The sequence below is a fragment of the Bos mutus genome, chromosome X (assembly GCF_027580195.1).
Source record: "Bos mutus isolate GX-2022 chromosome X, NWIPB_WYAK_1.1, whole genome shotgun sequence".
In the NCBI taxonomy this organism is placed as follows: domain Eukaryota; kingdom Metazoa; phylum Chordata; class Mammalia; order Artiodactyla; family Bovidae; genus Bos; species Bos mutus.
In genome coordinates, this window is record NC_091646.1 from 90,209,823 (window position 1) to 90,229,400 (window position 19,578).

A 19,578-nucleotide genomic window follows, 5' to 3' on the forward strand; every position below is an offset into this window, starting at 1 on the left:
AGCATCTATGGTGTAAAGATAAACATGGTGACTAATAAGCTCAGTACAGAGAATTAAAATGGAAGTTTCTACCAGAATGAGTAACTTGAGAAATTGCATATCTCCTTTTCTGCCTTTTTCTAATGTAGAGAAGTCTACTTTGGTGTAGTATCTTTTATTTAAATAGTGGTGTAAAGTGATTTTTTTAATAATGATTTTCAGAAGTTACATATGTTTTTGAAACTAAGTGAAGTGAGATTTGATTCAGCGTTGCTTATGTTAAGTGAGAACTATTGATCAGCTTCTCAATTCCTTTTAGTCTAATGAGTTTTGGTTTAAACCTTATGTAAGAAAGTATGCTGGGAGGGATTGGGGCAGGAGGAGAAGGGGACGACAGAGGATGAGATGGCTAGATGGCATCACCGACTCGATGGACGTGAGTTTGACTGAACTCCGGGAGTTGGTGATGGACAGGGAGGCCTGGCATGCTGCGATTCATGGGGTCACAAAGAGTCGGACACGACTGAGAGACTGAACTGAACTGAAGAAAGTATTGCTGTAACTGTGGAGAAACTTGGGTGTTTGGGTTGACTTTGAGTTAATATGTGATTCTCATGTCTATGAAATTGCTAGATTAGACACCCTTGTTTACAGCCAACACTTAAGGAGTCACCTGGAGTTCCCAGGTCTTCCTTTGTCTCTGCAAATTAAAAATAATCAGCCAGAAATAAGATTGCTGCTATAAAAGAATAATTGTATACTATAAATATTTGAAGCCAGCATGAGTTTTTTCACATATTTCTCTGAACATTTTCTTCTCTCATTTAAACACTGAAGTAAAAAAAGGAGAAAAATTATTTACTGTTTTCTATTCTTAATGAAAATCACACAGATTTGTTTCTGTGTAATGTTAATTGTTTCTACATTTTAAATTCTGCAACAAAACATGCTATGAGATGAAAGGCTTAAGAGTGCTATGTGAACTAACTTTAAACTTCTTTTTGAGCACTGAAGAAATTGCCATGTAGGGAATAGATGAGTCTTTAAGCAGTTTCCGACTGAGCAACTTCACTTTCACTTTTCACTTTCATGCATTGGAGAAGGAAATGGCAACCCACTCCAGTGTTCTTGCCTGGAGAATCCCAGGGACTGGGGAGCCTGGTGGGCTGCCGTTTTTGGGGTCGCACAGAGTTGGACACGACTGAAGTGACGTAGCAGTAGCAGCAGCAATGAAGTAGCAGGTTACAGTTCAGGTTTATTCAGCTTCAGTTTTGTTCAGCTGTTTATGTTTGGTTCTTATCCAAGCAATTACAAGTACCATAGGAGCAGAAATAGAAAATAGACTAAAGCTCCAAAGTTGCTTATGGTCTCTTTAGGAAGATAAACACACATTCTTTTTTATTTTTAATTATATTGTATATAATACAGAATATAGCCATCATCATTTGTCTTATAAGATTACATCTAAGAAAGAAATTACCATAAAGAAAGGCTTACTCTTTAAATATTTAGGTAGATATTAGAGAAAATTTTAGATGACTTATTTAACTGTGCACTTCAGTGTTTTCATCAGTTAATTGGCATACATCAGGGTTGTGATGATTAAAATAATACATGTGAAACCTGTAAGCACATAGCACATGCTTAGTAAATGAGAGCTACTCATAGTAGTAATGTCATCTGGCTTAATAATAGTACCTATGAATTACATAGCATTTTTCTGTTCTACAAATGAAGAAATTAACACTTACAGAGGGTGATTTCCCTGAGATTGTCCAGCTAAATAAGAGTTGGAACTAGGACTGAATCTAGGGACTCTAACTCCAGAGACCAGTCTCACAATGGTGATACTGTTATACTGCCTATCATTCATTCATTCATTTCACAAAAATTAATTGAACACATTTACATGCTAGGTACTGTTTGTCATTAATAACATTATTTATATTGAATACAGAGGAGAATCAACAAAATGTGAAGATCATATAATGACATTTTTATTTTGACAAAGCCTAATCCAAATATTTAAGCGTATTTATAAATAACATCTACTTAATAAATACTGGAATCAATGAATATTGCTTCTCCCAGGATCGTGGACCGGATAATACCAAATAAATAATATGTTTATAAAACCTTGGATTTTTTACAGTACATTATTCATACACTTAGATAGGACTTAAATGAGGAATTTTCTTATTCACTTTTTTATTTTACTCGTTTTAAAAGTTACCAACAATACATTACCCATACATGGACCCTTGTAGTCTAATTACTAGAAAGTAGGAAAGTCATAAACCACTTGCTGCTTTATCCTATAGTTTTGAATTATTGTGCTTTGCATAGAAGCATCCATGGTTGAGTTTAAACAGAAAATCATCTGGTGGTTTCATATGTGGTGGGCTCCTTGCAATATGCTTGTCTTTTGCCTCTGTAAGTCTCATCTCAACTTTCACTCTAAGTAGAACCATAAAATGAGTTTTATGTTTGTTGGTTGGTTGATTTTGTTTTTAAAAACCAAAGAGGCTTTCTAGGTGCCTATTTTCAACCAAGCTATGACCTGTTAAACCCGTCATTTAGGGGTCCCAGTAGGGTCATATGAACAGTTTTCTGTTTGGTGATATTTTCCGTTCAGAAATCAATCAGAGGGTTGCAGATGGGGTGCATCAGGTTTTGTAAAGAGATTGTATAGTGTCTTCTTGAATGTTTTATCTAAAAAAAGAAATATAATGGGGTCTGTGCTACTTCTGGCTGATGCAAGGCAGGTGAGGATGTTTTTTATTTCAATTAAATCATTCAGTTGCTGACAGTCCAGTCTTCGGTGTACAACAAAAAAAATGGGTTTAAAAATGCTGTATGGAAGGAAGCAAACTATTAGTAGAATCTGTATGACCAAAAGGTGCCTTTTCACAGAGCTGTAAGTCAGATCTTTCTCTGTAATGGATGTACAAGTCCTTATTTTTCTCAGATGGTTGACAAAAGAGTAGTATGATGTTAGGACAACTAAAAATGAAAACCCAATAAATGTGGTTCCAATGAGGCCTGCAGTCTGAGAGATCTCGGCTCCTAGTTCCATCTGTGAATTATAGCACTTCGTCTCTTCCCCTTTTGTGGTCTCTTCAACCGAGTAGTATATGATAATTGGAATAATTATGCCTAGAACAACTATCCATATGTAAACACATAGTTTTCTAGCAAAGTTGGGCTGGCGAAATTTTTTCAGCAAGTGGCCATAAAATACTTTCTCGTAACACGAAGTGGTCTCTTGTGTGGAATCCTTTTTCATTAAGGTAGCATAGCGGCTTATGGCAATCCAGCTTAAAATTAAGAGGCTGACAAACATACTCACATGCATGGATAGAGTTCCCAAAAAATTGACCACCCTGCATTGTGGAGATTGATATTCCCACTGAAAACCTTTTAGGAAATAGATACCCATGAAAGGCATGGCACTGCACACGAGTAAGTTTGCAGTCACGAGATGTGCTAGGTAGATGTGTGTTGATGTTTTCTTAGCTATTTTTGTTAAAAATATCCACTGGGAGAGAGAATTTCCAAACAGACCAATGATACAAAGGAAGGTATAAATGATCGGTAAAGCCATGTAAGAGATCTTGGATGGTTGAATACATGTTGAGTTGTTACTCATTTATATCAGATTTCCTTGAATTTTGCCACAGGAGCTAGAACAGAGTTGCAGATATTTAATATTAAAATTACAAATGGTATTTAAACTGAATAATTTTTTAAGCATTGGCTAAAATAAAATAGTAACATAAATATAGTGAACGGAAAGGGAAAGTAGAGATGCCTTCTCACCTTTTCTAATCACGATTGTCCAATTGAAATAAAAGCAGGTAGTTGATTATTGTGGATGGTGCCTTTGTCTAAAGAATAAAATTTGATAGAAATAGTTAAATGCCTGAGATTTATTCTTTTATACTAGAGAAATGTGTAATTCTTATACTAGATTTTAAGGTAGTTTGTAAAAGACAATTGATTTTGGCCTAGGAAGGTAATTTTTAGAATTTAAAGGTACTTGCAAGCAATACTTACTGGCCAAAGTAAACTGTTGCAAAAGTATTTTGCGGTCATGTTAACACAAGACCAATTTTTAATTACCACCCTGCTGCTGCATTGCTTCAGTCATGTCCAACTCTGGGCGACCCCATAGACGGCAGCCCACCAGGCTTCTCTGTCCCTGGGATTCTCTGGGCAAGAATACTGGAGTGGGTTGCCATTTCCTTCTCCAAATTACCACCTTAATTGTCCATAAGTACTTTTTAAAATGGTGTCTTTTCATGGCTAAGTTAAAGAGCTTCTCTCTAATCCAGTACTATTAGAAGAGTCTCTTTTTGTATTTCAGAAGTAAACTTAATTCTGTATCAACATCCAGGCAAGATCTTGAATTAAACAGAAGAAAAATGTAGTGACCAAGGATAGACACCAGGATAACAGGGTCCTTACCAGATGTCATCAGTAATTTCTTATTTCAGATATTTAATGCTCATCTATCATACTTTAGTAAAAATATAGTTCAAGATTCTGAATCAAACAGTAGTTGCTATTGCTTGTTGGTTAGAGCGCCCTCATGTGTCTTTGTGTGTAACTTAGTACCTTGGTTTTTCAGAGAAGTTTTTTGTTTTTTAGAAGATACTTTAACCACAGTATAAATGCAGGTATGATTTGGCCTTTTTAATGTCTTGTTTTTAAATGTCTCTTGCTTCAAAAGGTACACATACAGACTCCTTTTCATATTTTTCTCATTCCTTTATTTTTCTTTTAGTTGGAAATAAGAAAAGGTTTTGGATTCTGGTCAAATAAAAACCATGAGCTCTTTTCAGAATGTGCTTCAGTTCTCCATATTTTTCACCGTACATTTCTAAGTACCACATTCTCCACTCTTTTATAATCTAGAATAAGGATACTCAGTTTTTTTTCTTCTCATTCTCTCTTTTGATAAACACAAAATTTTTTTGCTGTACAGTGCCTTCTGAGATTCTTATATGCTCCTAGCCCCTCAGGAATATTTTACTCTTTACCCCTCTTCAGCATCAGATTATATTTTTTGCATCTTAGATTATAAAAGTAGGGATTTTCCCCAAAATATAGCACTGTATTTTTGAAATTACTTTTTAAACCAATCTTCACTCAAAGGCTTGAAAGCTTGGGTATCTGTAGGTTCAAATACTAAGACCCTTAATGTCTACCAGTGTCTATCATGTTATTTTGTTGCTTTGCAATTTTTATTTAGAAAATGATGCATATGCTTCAGAGTGAGTTTGTATCTGAGTCCAGTACAGCCTGGCAAATGGAAATTGATTTAAAAATCAGACAGTGAAATTAGCCAGTTTATTTCTTAAGAAAAACAATTATCTGATCAAAGTGGTTGTTTATATTACATAAAAAATGGAACTTCCTTTTGTGATGATGTTAAAGAAAAACACTAGCTACTGCCTTGTATAGAAAATGCATTGTGTTCTAAAATCTATAAAGGTGGTGCTTTTGTATTAATGGATAGTATTCTTTAAAAAAAAAAAAAAAAAAGCTAGACCACCACTAGGGCATCTGTCACCATCTTATTCATTACCATTGCCTTGCTTTTCTGTTTCACCCTAGCAGATGCTTCAGAACAGAGGAGAGGTAAAAAGACCTTCACAGAGGCTAGCTTTTTCGGATGGATGACCTTGAGACTCTAGAGGCACCTTCAGTATAACAGACAACAACTAGTTGACCATCTTTAGCTTGCCAAACATCAAGCTTGTATCTACTAGGTACCTCTCCTTTAAAAGTAAAGTTTGATTATAAAACTGCTAGATAATTATTTTCTAAAATTTAGAAACCATAAGGCTTAAGAAATCAAATAACAATCACATGTTACATATACAGAATGGCTCTCTAGAAAATGTGTGCAAGTCTGCGTTCCGCTCAGCAGAATGCCTGTCTTGAATCAGTCCTGTAACACATTGTACCTCTGCTAATTTGACAAATGAAAGACGTCTACAATTCTAACTTTAGCTGCTAGCGGTTACCTACATAATTAATATGCTGACCTTTCTTAGTGATCAGTTTTAAAATGTAAACATTTTAATCCTGTTAGAGTTTTTATATAAAGAGTTAACTTTTAAGCTCAAACTGAGTGATCAGTCTTACCTGTATCAGTAGTTTATGCCAGCCAAGGCTCTGTTGTTCAGGGTGGTGATGCTCAATTTCAGATTTATAATTCTCTGATCATCAGTCTTCCATTATCTTTCAGTTTTACTCAAGGAAAATAGATTCTTGCATGACACCAACTACAGTGGGAAGAAAGGAAATTAAACGCAGTATTGAAGAAATTCGATAGTTATGGTGAATGTAGCAACTACCTTCTGAAAAAAAAAAAACTCATTTCTCTATTTCTATAGTGGGAGGAAGTTGGTGGACAATATATATACTGTGCTTCCTTATTATTATTTCATGAACCGGTTACACCTCACTTAGCTTCATTAGCATGCTTCGCAGAAGTTAAGTTCAAAGGTTTAGTCCCCGTGGCTAGTTACTTTTGTAAAAATACAGTGGTAGAGGAAACCATTCCATAGTAACCCTCTAAAATATTGGTACAAACTTTTTTGTAAAATCATTTGTGGATGGCTTATTTGCAACTCAGCTTTATTGTAAATAAAGGGAAGCAGAATTCAAAGTTGTTTTACTTGTAGGAGGTTACTGGAATCAAATGTAGAACTGGGGGATAAAGAAGTGAGGCCCAGAGCAGTACACTGTAAGCACAGCCTACACTCAAGGGTTTTGGTCTCATCTTGGGGTGGGGGGTGTGTGTGTGCACATGCACTCAGTTGCTCTGTCGTGTCCAACTCTTTGCGACCCCATGGACTGTAGCCCACCAGGCTCCTCTGTCCATGGGATCATCCCAGCAAGAATACTTGCATAGGTTGCCATTTCCCCAATAGACTGACCCATTCTACTTCAGATTGTCCTCTGCTGCCTCCATTCAGATTCAAAAGCAGTACATTGGAGCATTTCATTATGAATTTGGGAAATCCTGGAAAGTGCCAGAACTGAAGACCAAATATGCCTCAAATCAATAGTTATATTACAATATAAAGAACTGTGAAACCAATTTGAGGTACAGGATTGTTTCATCAGTCTATTAACCATTAACTAAATGAACGCTAAGTACCATAGTTAAACCAGTGGGAGTCTGAGGATGGGAACAGCAATCTAATTTCATCAGGCTCAAGCACTTCAGTTATCTGTAACAATCTTCATTTAAAATTAAGAAATATACTTTGCCATTTCTCATAACCCATCATGCTATCTTATTTCTTGTTGATTGGATAAATTCACCCGAATGCTTGCTAATATTTCTCTTTAAAATAATAATGAGGACTACCTGAGTGTCTGGATTTTGTTCTGCTGTTATTCATCTTTGCAATGCTTGCCATCATTTAATTAAGAACAGTGACTCATCTGGGGTTACATGGCCATTGATTGAAGTAGTCTGGCCTCTGGAATTCCTATCATTTTTATTTCAACAATTTTTCATGTTCCAGGAAGAAATTATTTAGAACAAAAAATAGTCTAGATGTCCATCAACAGATGAATGGATAAAGAAATTGTGATAAATTTATACAATGGAATATTATTTGGCCATAAAAAGGAATGAATTTGTGTCAGTTGTAGTGAGGTGGATGAACCTAGAGGCTCTTTTACAAAGTGAAGTAAGTCAGAAAGAGAAAAACAAGTACCGCATATTAACACATATATATGAAATCTAGAAAAGTGGTACTGATGAACCGAGTAGAGAATGCACTTGTAGACACAGAGGGCGTGGGACAAACTGAGAAAGTAGTTTTGACGTACATATACTATCACGTGTGAAATAGTGGGAAGTTGCTAAATAACACAGGGAGCCCAGCCTGGCACTCTGTGATGACCTAGAAGGGTAGGATAGAGAGAGGGAGGGAAGGGATATATATAGACTGATTTGCATTGTTGTACGGCAGAAACCAACACAAAATTGTAAAGCAATTTTCTACCAATTAATAAAATTTTTATAAAATAGTTTGAAATAATTTAGAGAAGAAAGAATGTAAAAGGAATCCTGTTTATAAGTGATCAAAAGATAATTTTGGTATTACCTTTTTGAGGGTTAAGCACCTTCAGCCCAAGAAAAAAGAATGTCCTTACTCTCTACAACTTATCTTCCATTGTCCCCAAACTCAGTAGATGATACCATCACTTCTTCAGTTATTCAAGCTAAAAACCTAGGAATCACCCTTGATTCCTCTCTTTCCTTTGCATCTCACATCCAATCAATTGCTGCTACTGCGGCTTCTGTCACCACCACCACTAGTATTAGCCTCATTTAATGAAAGCCTGTTATGTGCCAGGCATCCTGTTAAATGCTTTACATGCATGTCTTATTTAGTCTTCACAATACTCTGTGAAATAATACTGTGAAATAAGTATCTTCATTTTATAGGTGAGGAAAACTGAACCTCAGAAAAGTCACGTAAGTTGCCCAAGTTCGCGTAGCCATCTGTCCTCACAGAGCAGGTAATTGAAGAGAACAAGACCATAGTTTCAATGCCTTTTTAAAAAATCTAGCCTGTAAAGTCAACACCACCACTTCTGCAGTATTCTGTTGGTCTCCTAAAGCCAGCAGGGATTCAGTGTGGGAGGTATAAATACCAGCAGATGATGGTCGTTGGGAGCCATCTTGGATGCTGGCTACCACAGATGGCAGTCAACCATTGAACCAAGGAAGAGTCAGAAGTACTGCTTCAAATGATAGTCAGATGACATAATTTATCTGGCAAGAATGCCTGGACAGGTGTAATTTTCACCTTTTCTTCCTCTATTTTGATTTTTTTTTAATGCTCTGTAGTTCTCTTAAACAGTGCAGTTCATTTCACAAATGTTTGTTGGAGTTACTGCTGTGTTTCCAGTAGTGTGTGGAGGTCACTGAAGAAGTATAACATGCCCAAGGTGGCACAGCTAGTAAATTTACTTTAAGGTACATGTTTGGGTTTTTGTTTTTTTTTTTCAACCTCACCCTCTCCCTTAGCAGCAATTACTGGTTTTTTTAGAGTCAATAAGGATAAGTAAACTAGAGTCAAGTTTTCAATACTTTTATTCATAGACAGGGTTTCTAGGCTCTGAGGTAGCAGAATTGACTGGGAGAACTCAAGCCCAATTTTATTCTTTCTTGGAGAACTTTGGACTTCATTAAGCTAATTTTTATTCTGTCAATATCAGTATAAAGTCTTTATGATTTTAGTGATTTTGAGTTCCCTAATTGAAATAGAAGGAAAATTTTATTTATATTTTTCTAAGACACTGGGCAGTATTCATGCAATTGGTAAAAGGTGTGGATGTCAGAGAACTACCAGAAATATAGCTCAGGCAGAAATGTCAAGAATTGCAAGTTCTCTGTCAAAGTGACCCCTTGGACTTTTCTCATTTAGGTCACCTATAGTTTTCTTTGGTTCTCATTCATCTTTCCCATGCTTCTCTTCTTCAAAGTTCTGCTTCTGTTTCCAAGTCTAAATGCTCTTGCCTAACCAATTCTAATTACTTCCTATAGCCTCTGCCAAATACTGGCTTCCTCAGTGTTCTGCTCTGACCCTTATGATTTACTCCTTGAGGTATTAGAGTAATTCCCCAGAGTGTAAGTCCTGCCATGTATGAAGTTTCCTGCTTTTGAGATGTTAGATGTTCAAAGGGCACGCATGCTCCAGTGCAGTTTGACAATCCACAGTGAGCTGTATTCAGCAGGGGTATATAAGAGCTTTCCTAAAAAAAAAAAAAAGCTTTCCTGGTGGATCACTGGGATTAGGACAGAGTCCCTTTTCAACTTGCCTCAGAGCCAGAACCCAGAGGACACAAAACAGCTCAGTCATACCTGTAACATTGTGCTTAAACTAGACAGTTATTTTGACCTACCAGCTTAGTGTCTTCTAAAATGGCAACAGTGGGTCTTTAAAGCCCTGTCTCTGATGACTCAGAAGCTGAGGGCATTGGGAGGCTGGTGTGCAGTAAGAGAAGACATGCCTTATGTGGTCCACATTAGAACTTCACATTCAAAAGATAATTATTTCTTCAAGGGGGAGTGGGATGAGGGGGCAGTGGAAGCCTTTATCCAGTTCACTGCACACCCAAGCCAGCAGTTACCTTTAGGAGGAGTGAAACAGAGACCTATTACTCAAAGCTGTGGTTTGTTCAAGGCTCTCTGAGGTCCCTGCTCTCTTCAGGATGTGGTGTCTGGCCACAGCCCTGTCTCTGTCTCCAGTTGCACTGTGCTCAGGCCTCACCATCTACCACGAGCAACTATAATCATGGCTGTCTCACCCTTAATCAGGGTATGAAGATCCTCTACTTGCTGCTACAAGCTGGCTTGGGAGTATTTCCCTCAAGAACTGTTTTAAAAAAAAGAAAAACCAACAGAAATTATAGTCCAAAGTGTGAAAATGTATAATAGCACAGAAGAGTGATTACCTCTGGAGAAGGAAATGACAACCCACTCCAGTACTCTTGTCTGGAAAATCCCATGGACGGAGGAGCCTGGTAGGTTACAGTCCATGGGGTCGCAAAGAGTCAGACACGACTGAGTGACTTCCCTCTCTTTCTTTCTTTCTTTCTTTTCTTTTCTTTTGTAAGAAAGGTCTAATGGCAAAACATAAAATGGAACTGCCAGTTAGAGTTTCACTATACTTCACCTTTGGCTTTTGTCTTTCCAGATACTCTTGAACGTACTGGGTACATTGTCTTCTAGAAATGCACACCATCGAAACATGGCGGCAGTCATTAGAACTAGAATCTCCACAGAGGTGGCAGTTGGAAAGCAGATGGGAAATTCGCAGATTTTAGGAAGAGGGAAACTTCAGCATTGGATTAGATGAAGCAAAGATATTTTTGAGGACAGTCAAATTTTGAACTTCAACATCTTTGAGTCAATCAAGTTTGGTTCATATCATGCTTCAGAACCTACCTACCTTTTTGTTTTCAAGTTCTTTGAAAAGCCAAAAGTAGACTAAAATTTCTGAAAATGGAACATTGGATGATAGAATTCTTAAAATAATTTAGGCCATTTTATTGTCACAGGTATAAAATATATACATACACCTACACCCTAGTGACTTGGATTATGACTTGCAGTGAGATTTAGGGAGTTAAAAAGGCATCATGTATCAGTGCCCAGAACCCTCATCACTGCCCCTTTCTTCCAAAGACCATTTCCTGGCCATTTTATTACCAATCACTTCTTTGGAATCTCTAGATAAAATTGTCTGGAGGGTAAGTCTGCTGCTCTGTGTCAGTATCGTTACTTAAGGGGAAAAAAGATGTCAAAGGAAGATGAGTAAAGAGTTGAGTATCTAAGGTCTTACATCCTATACCTATTCCGTTCAGTTCAGTTCAGTCGCTCAGTTGTGTCCGACTCTTTGTGACCCCATGAATCGTAGCACACCAGGCTTCCCTGTCATCATCAACTCCCGGAGTTCACTCAAACCCACGTCCATTGAGTCAGTGATGCCATCCAGCCATCTCATCCTCTGTCGTCCCCTTTTCCTCCTGCCCCCAATCCCTCACAGAATCAGGGTCTTTTCCAATGAGTCAACTCTTCCCATGAGGTGGACAAAGTACTGGAGCTTCAGCTTTAGCATCATTCCCTCCAAAGAACACCCAGGGCTGATCTCCTTCAAAATGGACTGGTTGGATCTCCTTGCAGTCCAAGGGACTCTCAAGAGTCTTCTCCAACACCACAGTTCAAAAGCATCAATTCTTCGGCGCTCAGCTTTCTTCACAGTCCAACTCTCACATCCATACATGACCACTGGAAAAACCATAGCCTTGACTAGACAGACCTTTGTTGGCAAAGTAATGTCTCTGCTTTTCAATATGCTATCTAGGTTGGTCATAACTTTTCTTTCAAGGAGTAAGCGTCTTTTAATTTCATGGCTGCAATCACCATCTGCAGTGATTTTGGAGCCCAAAAAATAAAGTCTGACACTGTTTCCACTGTTTCCCCATCTATTTCCCATGAAGTGATGGGACCAGATGCCATGATCTTCGTTTTCTGAATGTTGAGCTTTAAGCCAACTTTTTCACTCTCCTCTTTCACTTTCATCAAGAGGCTTTTTTTTAGTTCCTCTTCACTTTCTGCCATAAGGGTGGTATCATCTGCATATCTGAGGTTATTGATATTTCTCCTGGCAATCTTGATTCCAGCTTGTGCTTCTTCCAGCCCAGCATTTCTCATGATGTACTCTGCATACAAGTTAAATAAGCAGGGTGACAATATACAGCCTTGATGTACTCCTTTTCCTATTTGGAACCAGTCAGCTAGCTGTTCCATGTCCAGTTCTAACTGTTGCTTCCTGACCTGCATATAGGTTTCTCAAGAGGCAGGTCAGGTGGTCTGGTAGTCCCAACTCTTTCAGAATTTTCCACAGTTTATTGTGATCCACACAGTCAAAGGCTTTGGCATAGTCAATAAAGCAGAAATAGATGTTTTTCTGGAACTCTCTTCCTTTTTTGATGATCCAGCATATGTTGGCAATTTGATCTCTGGTTCCTCTGCCTTTTCTAAAACCAGCTTGAACATCTGGAAGTTCACGGTTCACATATTGCTGAAGCCTGGCTTAGAGAATCTTGAGCATTACTTTACTAGCGTGTGAGATGAGTGCAAGTGTGTGGTAGTTTGAGCATTCTTTGGCATTGCCTTTCTTTGGGATTGGAATGAAAACTGACCTTTTCCAGTCCTGTGGCCACTGCTGAGTTTTCCAAATTTGCTGGCATATTGAGTGCAGCACTTTCACAGCACCATCTTCCAGGATTTGAAATAGCTCAACTGGAATTCCATCACCTCCACTAGTTTTGTTCATAGTGATCCTTTCTAAGGCCCACTTGACTTCACATTCCAGGATGTCTGGCTCTAGGTGAGTGATCACACCATCGTGATTATCTGGGCTGTGAAGCTCTTTTTTGTACAGTTCTTCTGTGTATTCTTGCCACCTCTTCTTAGTATCTTCTGCTTCTGTTAGGTCCATACCATTTCTGTCCTTTATTGAGTTCATCTTTGCATGAAATGTTCCCTTGGTATCTCTAATTTTCTTGAAGAGATCTCTAGTCTTCCCCATTCTGTTGTTTTCCTCTATTTCTTTGCATTGATCGCTGAGGAAGGCTTTCTTATCTCTCCTTGCTATTCTTTGGAACTCTGCCTTCAAATGTTATGTCTTTCCTTTCTCCTTCACTTTTTGCTTCTCTTCTTTTCACAGCTATTTGTAAGGCCTCCCCAGACAGCCATTTTGCTTTTTTGCATTTCTTTTCCATGGGGATGGTCTTGATCCTTGTCCCCTGTACAATGTCACGAACCTCAGTCCATAGTTCATCAGGCACTCTATCTATCAGATCTAGGCCCTTAAATCTATTTCTCACTTCCACTGTATAATCATAAGGGATTTGATTTAGGTCATACCTGAATGGTCTAGTGGTTTTCCCTACTTTCTTCAATTTAAGTCTGAATTTGGCAATAAGGAGCTCATGGTCTGAGCCACAGTCAGCTCCTGGTCTTGTTTTTGCTGACTGTATAGAGCTTCTCCATCTTTGGCTGCAAAAAATATAATCAGTCTGATTTCGGTGTTGACCATCTGGTGATATCTATGTGTAGAGTCTTCTCTTGTGTTGTTGGAAGAAGGTGTTTGCTATGACCAATGCATTCTCTTGTCGAAACTCTATTAGCCCTTGCCCTGCTTCATTCCGTATTCCAAGGCCAAATTTGCCTGTTACTCCAGGTGTTTCTTGACTTCCTACTTTTGCATTCCAGTCCCCTATAATGAAAAGGACATCTTTTTTGGGTGTTAGTTCTAAAAGGTTTTGTAAGTCTTCATAAAACTGTTCAACTTCAGCTTCTTCAGTGTTACTGGTTGGGGCATAGGCTTGGATTACTGTGATATTGAATGGTTTGCCTTGGAAACGAACAGAGATCATTCTGTCATTTTTGAGATTGCATCCAAGTACTGCATTTTGGACTCTTTTGTTGACCATGATGGCTACTCCATTTCTTCTAAGGGATTCCTGGGCGCAGTAGTAGATATAATGATCATCTGAGTTAAATTAACCCATTCCAGTCCATTTTAGTTTGCTGATTCCTAGAATGTCGACGTTCACTCTTGACATCTCCTGTTTGAGCACTTCCAATTTGCCTTGATTCATGGAACTAACATTCCAGGTTCCTATGCAATATTGCTCTTTACAGCATCAGACCATGCTTCTATCACCAGTCACATCCACAACTGGGTATTGTTTTTGCTTTGGCTCCTTCCCTTCATTCTTTCTAGAGTTATATCTCCACTGATCTCCAGTAGCATATTGGGCCCCTACTGACCTGGGGAGTTCCTCTTTCAGTATCATTTTGCCTTTTCATACTGTTCATGGGGTTCTCAAGGCAAGAATACTGAAGTGGCTTGCCATTCCCTTCTCCAGTGGACCACATTCTGTCAGACCTCTCCACCATGACCCGCCCATCTTGGGTGGCCCCACAGGGCATGGCTTAGTTTCATTGAGTTGGACAAGGCTCTGGTCCATATGATTAGATTGACTATAGTTTTCTGTGATTATGGTTTCAATGTGTCTGCCCTCTGATGCCCTCTTGCAATACCTACTGTCTTACTTGGGTTTCTCTTACCTTGGACATGGGGTATCTCTTCACAGCTGCTCCAGGAAAGTGCAGCCACTGCTCCTTACCTTGGACAAGGGGTATCTCCTCACCGCCGCCCCTCCTGACCTTGAACATGGAGTAGCTCCTGTAGGCCCTCCTGCGCCCGCTCAGCCACCGCTCCTTGGATGTGGGGTAGCTCCTCTCGGCCGCCACCCCTGACCTCGGGCATGGGGTAGCTCCTCTCGACCTATTAGTGTCTATATTTATTTTCTCTTATTAAGAGCCCCAGGTTTTGCAGTAACAAGCTTTCCTGAGAACCACTTTTAGGAAATTTATAATAATAACAAATGATAACCACTGAAGTGCTTTATTTATATATATATATATATATATTAATTCATTTATTTTTTATGCTATATTTAATTAAAATATCTCTGAGATGGGTACCATTATTAGTCATTTCCTAGGTGAGGAGACTTAGGTCCATAGAGGATAAATAACTTGTTGATGGTACTACACCTGGTATACTGTATGGCTATTACTGAAGTCACTGGTAGTATGACTTCAGATCCCATATTCTTCGCTGCTACCAGAATCTGGACTGTTTAGGTAAAGGTGACCAAATATTCCTGGTGACCAAAACTGTATCATGTTTCAATCTGGACATTTATTAATTGCTGCCAACTCTCCATTATACAGATTCCCTGGTGGCTCAGATGGTAAAGCGTCTGCCTGCAATGCGGGAGACTCGGGTTCAATCCCTGGGTTGGGAAGATCCCCTGGAGAAGGAAATAGCAACCCACCCCAGTACTCATGCCTGGAAAATCCCATGGATGGAGAAGCCTGGTGGGCTACAGTCCATGGGGTCACAAAGAGTCGGACACGACTGAGCGACTGCACTTCACTTCACTTCTCCATTATACTGGAGAAGTGCTTTTGCCCTTTGTAATTGATAAGTAGTCTGAGGGTGTCATATTTTGAGACTCTCTAAATATATTTTTCTCCATTTTACCCAGTGGATTTTAGCATTCATTGGTGATCCTTGTCTGAATCATTTCTTATATTGGTGGTTGTGTCTTCATAATATTTTGGCTGGTAGAGACACATTAGACTTGAAGTAGTCATTTTAAGGTATCACTCTAATCAAGTGTTGGTGTTTCATTAGATATTTCTCAAATTGTACTATGTGTGGTATAGTTTCTAATATTACCATGTAGTCTCTTGTTCTTCCTCCATCAAAAGCCAGTCTAAAATGTAGTTTTAATAAACCTACAAATAAATATTGAACCCAGGAAACATAAGTTCTCTGGAATTCCATATCACCAAAAGTATTTGGTAGAGAAAATTGAAAAGAAGCAACCACAGTTAAATTTTAACACAGGAAAAAGTCTGTAGAGAATCATTTCTTTGGTGATGCTTTGACCAGTAGAGGGCAATCTACTACCAGCCCTAGTTAAACCTCTTTTGCTGTTAAAGGCTGAAGCATAAGCTGCCTGCTTTGCACTATCTTCCAGCTAGAAAATTAGAACAATTTAAAAGTTTAGGTTTTTTTTTTTTTTAAGCTCTGAGAAAATGATAAACTTCTTTATTTTCGTAGCTGGAAAACACTTTAAACGTGGTAAGATAAAAGTCATTGTATGGACAATGGATTTCTGTCCTTAAGCTGAAAACCCATTGACACTCATCTGTCTTTAATAGGCTATGTCCTTTGGAGATTTTGTTTTGCTTTATACTAGTGATTACCACAAGCACTACCTTCGTAAAGTCATTCACAACTACGGTTACCGTAGTGGTAAAAAGAAAGTCTGACATTTTATTATATGAAAGTTTTTCTCATATCTGTAGCTTTTCTTAACTTTTTTTTAATCATAGCAATTCATGGACATAGTTTTGTAAACTCAAATAATACTAAAAGGTTTGTAATGAAAACAGCATGTCGCGTCATGTTATTAATCGATGTCATTTAAAAGGTCTTTTACCTAATGAAGAAAGCAGGGGAGAAATTACCTTGACCTTCCCCTGTAGTCACTTCTTCCTGTCTGCTTAAGAAACTCTGTAGATCCCCTCTTAAGAGATCACCTAACCAGTTGCCTCATCACACAGCATATGCTTGTTTTTATCTCTGTCAACACATTGTTCATTACTAAATCTTCAATAGGCTTTCCACTCCCCACCCTTCAGTGGTTTGGAAAATAAATTTCTCCCCTTCTCTCCTTCATACCCAGATACACACACACAGCTTTTAAGCAAAATAATTCAAGGCATTGTCTTTTTTGTCAATGAAATTACTTACTATATTTGTTGTCACCTTTTAGAAATTAATGGCATACGTACTTTTAATGTTATGTGCATCATTTATCTGCTGCTGCATACCAAACCACGCCTAGCCTTGGTGACTTCTGACAACAACCATTGGTTCATTCTCAGTCCTGCAATTTGTTCTGGGGTCATTCATGCAGCTTCTTCATTATCGGGCAGCTCAGCTGAGCCTCAGTGGTCTCCGATGGCCTCGCTCATGTCTGGAGCCTCAGCTGAGATGGTGGTACAGGCTAAGTATCTCTCGCCATGTAATTTTTCATCCTGGGTTTATTTACCCTGTGGTGGTCTTGGGGTTCCAGGAGCACAAAACTGGAAGCTGCGAGGCCTCTTAAGGCTTTGCTCAGATGGCGTACAATGTCCACTACATTTTATTGGTCAAAGCAAGTCACAGTACCTGCTCAGACTCAAGAGATGGGCCAAGACTCCACTTCTCGATGGGAAGAGCTGTAGAGAATTTTAATGTACCATCTTTTCTTTAATGCACTTGCAACAGCAATGTTCTAACTAGATTTTTATATTTTTTCCCTCAAAGTACAATACAGTGGCTCTTCCTTAAGGATTAATACAGTATGCGTGCCTCAGAGTCCATTGTTTCTTGGATAACATCCAAAAAGAAAACTTTACTTTGCAAAGACATACCCACTGTGCCTCGCTTCAGTCTTGGAGCTGTCATTTTCTTTTGCTCATTTCTTCTATGAAGAGGTGTATTGAAAGTATCAGGAATCCATAGTCTTTCCTTTGTACTTTTTATCCTCTGTAAATAGCCCCTTTCTATTTCCAGAACTAGTCTAGCTTTTCAGTAAAACTAGAGGAAAAGTCTTTTTCTGCTAACCTGATTATAAGAAGTGGATCCTAAGAGTGGAGGGCGATTACTAATAGCTCCCAGAAAGAATGAAGCGGCTGGGCCAAAGCAGAAACAACGTTCATTTGTGGATGTGTCTGGTGGTGAAAGTAAAGTCCAATGCTGTAAGCAACAATACTGCATAGGAACCTGGAATTTTTGTTAAGTCCATTAATCAAGGTAAATTAGACATGGTCAGGCAGGAGATGGCAAGAGTGAGCATCAACATCTTAGGAATCAGTACACTAAAGTGGACATGATATCTCCAATGCCTGCCTGCTTGCTAAGTCACCTCAGCCGTGTCTGACTCTTTGTGACCCTATGGACTGTAGCCCATCAGGCTCCTCTGTCCTTGGGATTCTCCAGACAAGAATACTGGAGTGGGTTGCCACACCCTCCTCCAAGGGATTTTCCCAACCCAGGGATCGAACCCCTGTCTCCTGCATCGCTGGCAGATTCTTTACCATCTGAACCATCGGGGAAGCCCCAGATATCTCCAATACTAGAGCCTGAAAGGATATAGAAAGATGATTATTCTAGCTTGCCCCTCTAGTAGCGTTCCCTCCACCATGCTAGGTTGTACTTATTACTGGAGGTTTAGTTATTTGCAGGATCACAAATGCCAGCTGACAGAGCATGAGACCCTTATTTACTTATTTAGCTGACTCCTCTCACCACTTGCCACATATATTTGGAACTCTATAATCAGTCTGCACAAGAGCTGACCCTGTGTGTTCCAGTGTTTTTCAAGTCTCACTGGCCACAAAGGGGAACTGAATATGAACATGCATGCAAACCATCAGTTCCCTTTGCAACCAGCTGAAAGTTGTTTTTAATATAACGGAAACAGTGTTTTTCTTTTGAGTACAAACCAAATTTCCACCCAAATAATGAAACATTTCTGCTTCCGACAGATCAGGGGACACAGAAGAGGACACTACATTGTGAGAAAGGCGATTCAAAGAGAAAGTCAGAAAACAGATAAAACTCAACTGGGGAAGAGAAAGAGGTGCTGCTGAGTATAGGAGAGGAAAGAATTAGAGTTGAGGGTATTGGGGGTGCTAGAAGGTCCTGGTAGGGGATAGAACATGAGAAGAGGTAGGAAACATAGAAAGGAAATGTGTGTAACAGGAAAGGGCCTGTAACAGCATTGCCACCCGTGTTAAAGGAAGGCATCTAGATCTTTTAGTCCAGAAGTTTGCCACTGGATAACATTTGAAAATAATCACACATCAGAGTGATTACCATTCCCACCTGAGTTTATACCATTGAGGCAGTTGTACAGTGAAGGTGTCTTGTCTCCCAGTTCAGGATCCAAGGTGGTAACCTATTCAACCACTCTGATTACACATAACAAAGCCAAGTGACAGTAACAAAACAAAGACGTGAGTGAAGGAAAGTTACACGGCTCAAAATAGCCTGGAGTTGAAACTCCCCTCTGGGTCCTCCCCACCATTCTATGCAAAACAAAGAACTCTCTCACCCCAAGAAAAAAATGGACCTTAAGGTTGATTATACCCAGCTCCCAGCCAACCCCAGCCTCTGGCCAATCTCCAGAATTCCTTGCCCCAGCCATTTAAGAGATAACTAACCTGAACAACCTTGGAAAAGAACAGGCCTCCTTAAGACAGTAGATTTCCACATATATGCCTATATATACTTATTTTTTTCTTGGGTTAGTGCAACAGCTCACTAATCTGACTGCTGCCCCTTCTCGCCTCATTAAAGGTGATCTGTTCCTGTTAAGTGCCAGTCTCGTTCTTTTTCCGAACCTCGCCTTCTC

At 39.0% G+C, this 19,578-nt stretch overlaps 2 protein-coding genes across 9 annotated transcripts in view; one reads left to right on the forward strand and one right to left on the reverse strand.

The window, feature by feature from the left end:
• CASK (calcium/calmodulin dependent serine protein kinase) overlaps nt 1–19,578 on the forward strand; it is a 374,249-nt gene that overhangs the window by 194,617 nt on the left and 160,054 nt on the right. The window lies entirely within an intron of this gene.
• GPR82 (G protein-coupled receptor 82) lies at nt 1,127–6,364 on the reverse strand. The gene is made up of 3 exons (XM_005889449.3): nt 6,133–6,364; nt 3,799–3,866; nt 1,127–3,662 (listed from the first exon to the last, which is right to left on the reverse strand). Exon 3 carries the CDS (start codon nt 3,626–3,628, stop codon nt 2,618–2,620), a length of 1,011 nt encoding a protein of 336 aa, XP_005889511.1. The 5' UTR covers nt 3,629–3,662; nt 3,799–3,866; nt 6,133–6,364; the 3' UTR covers nt 1,127–2,617.

What these genes read in the sequence shown, in the direction of transcription:
- GPR82 (XM_005889449.3), bottom strand. Translation starts at nt 3,628, where the DNA reads ATGAGTAACAACTCAACATGTATTCAACCATCCAAGATCTCTTACATG.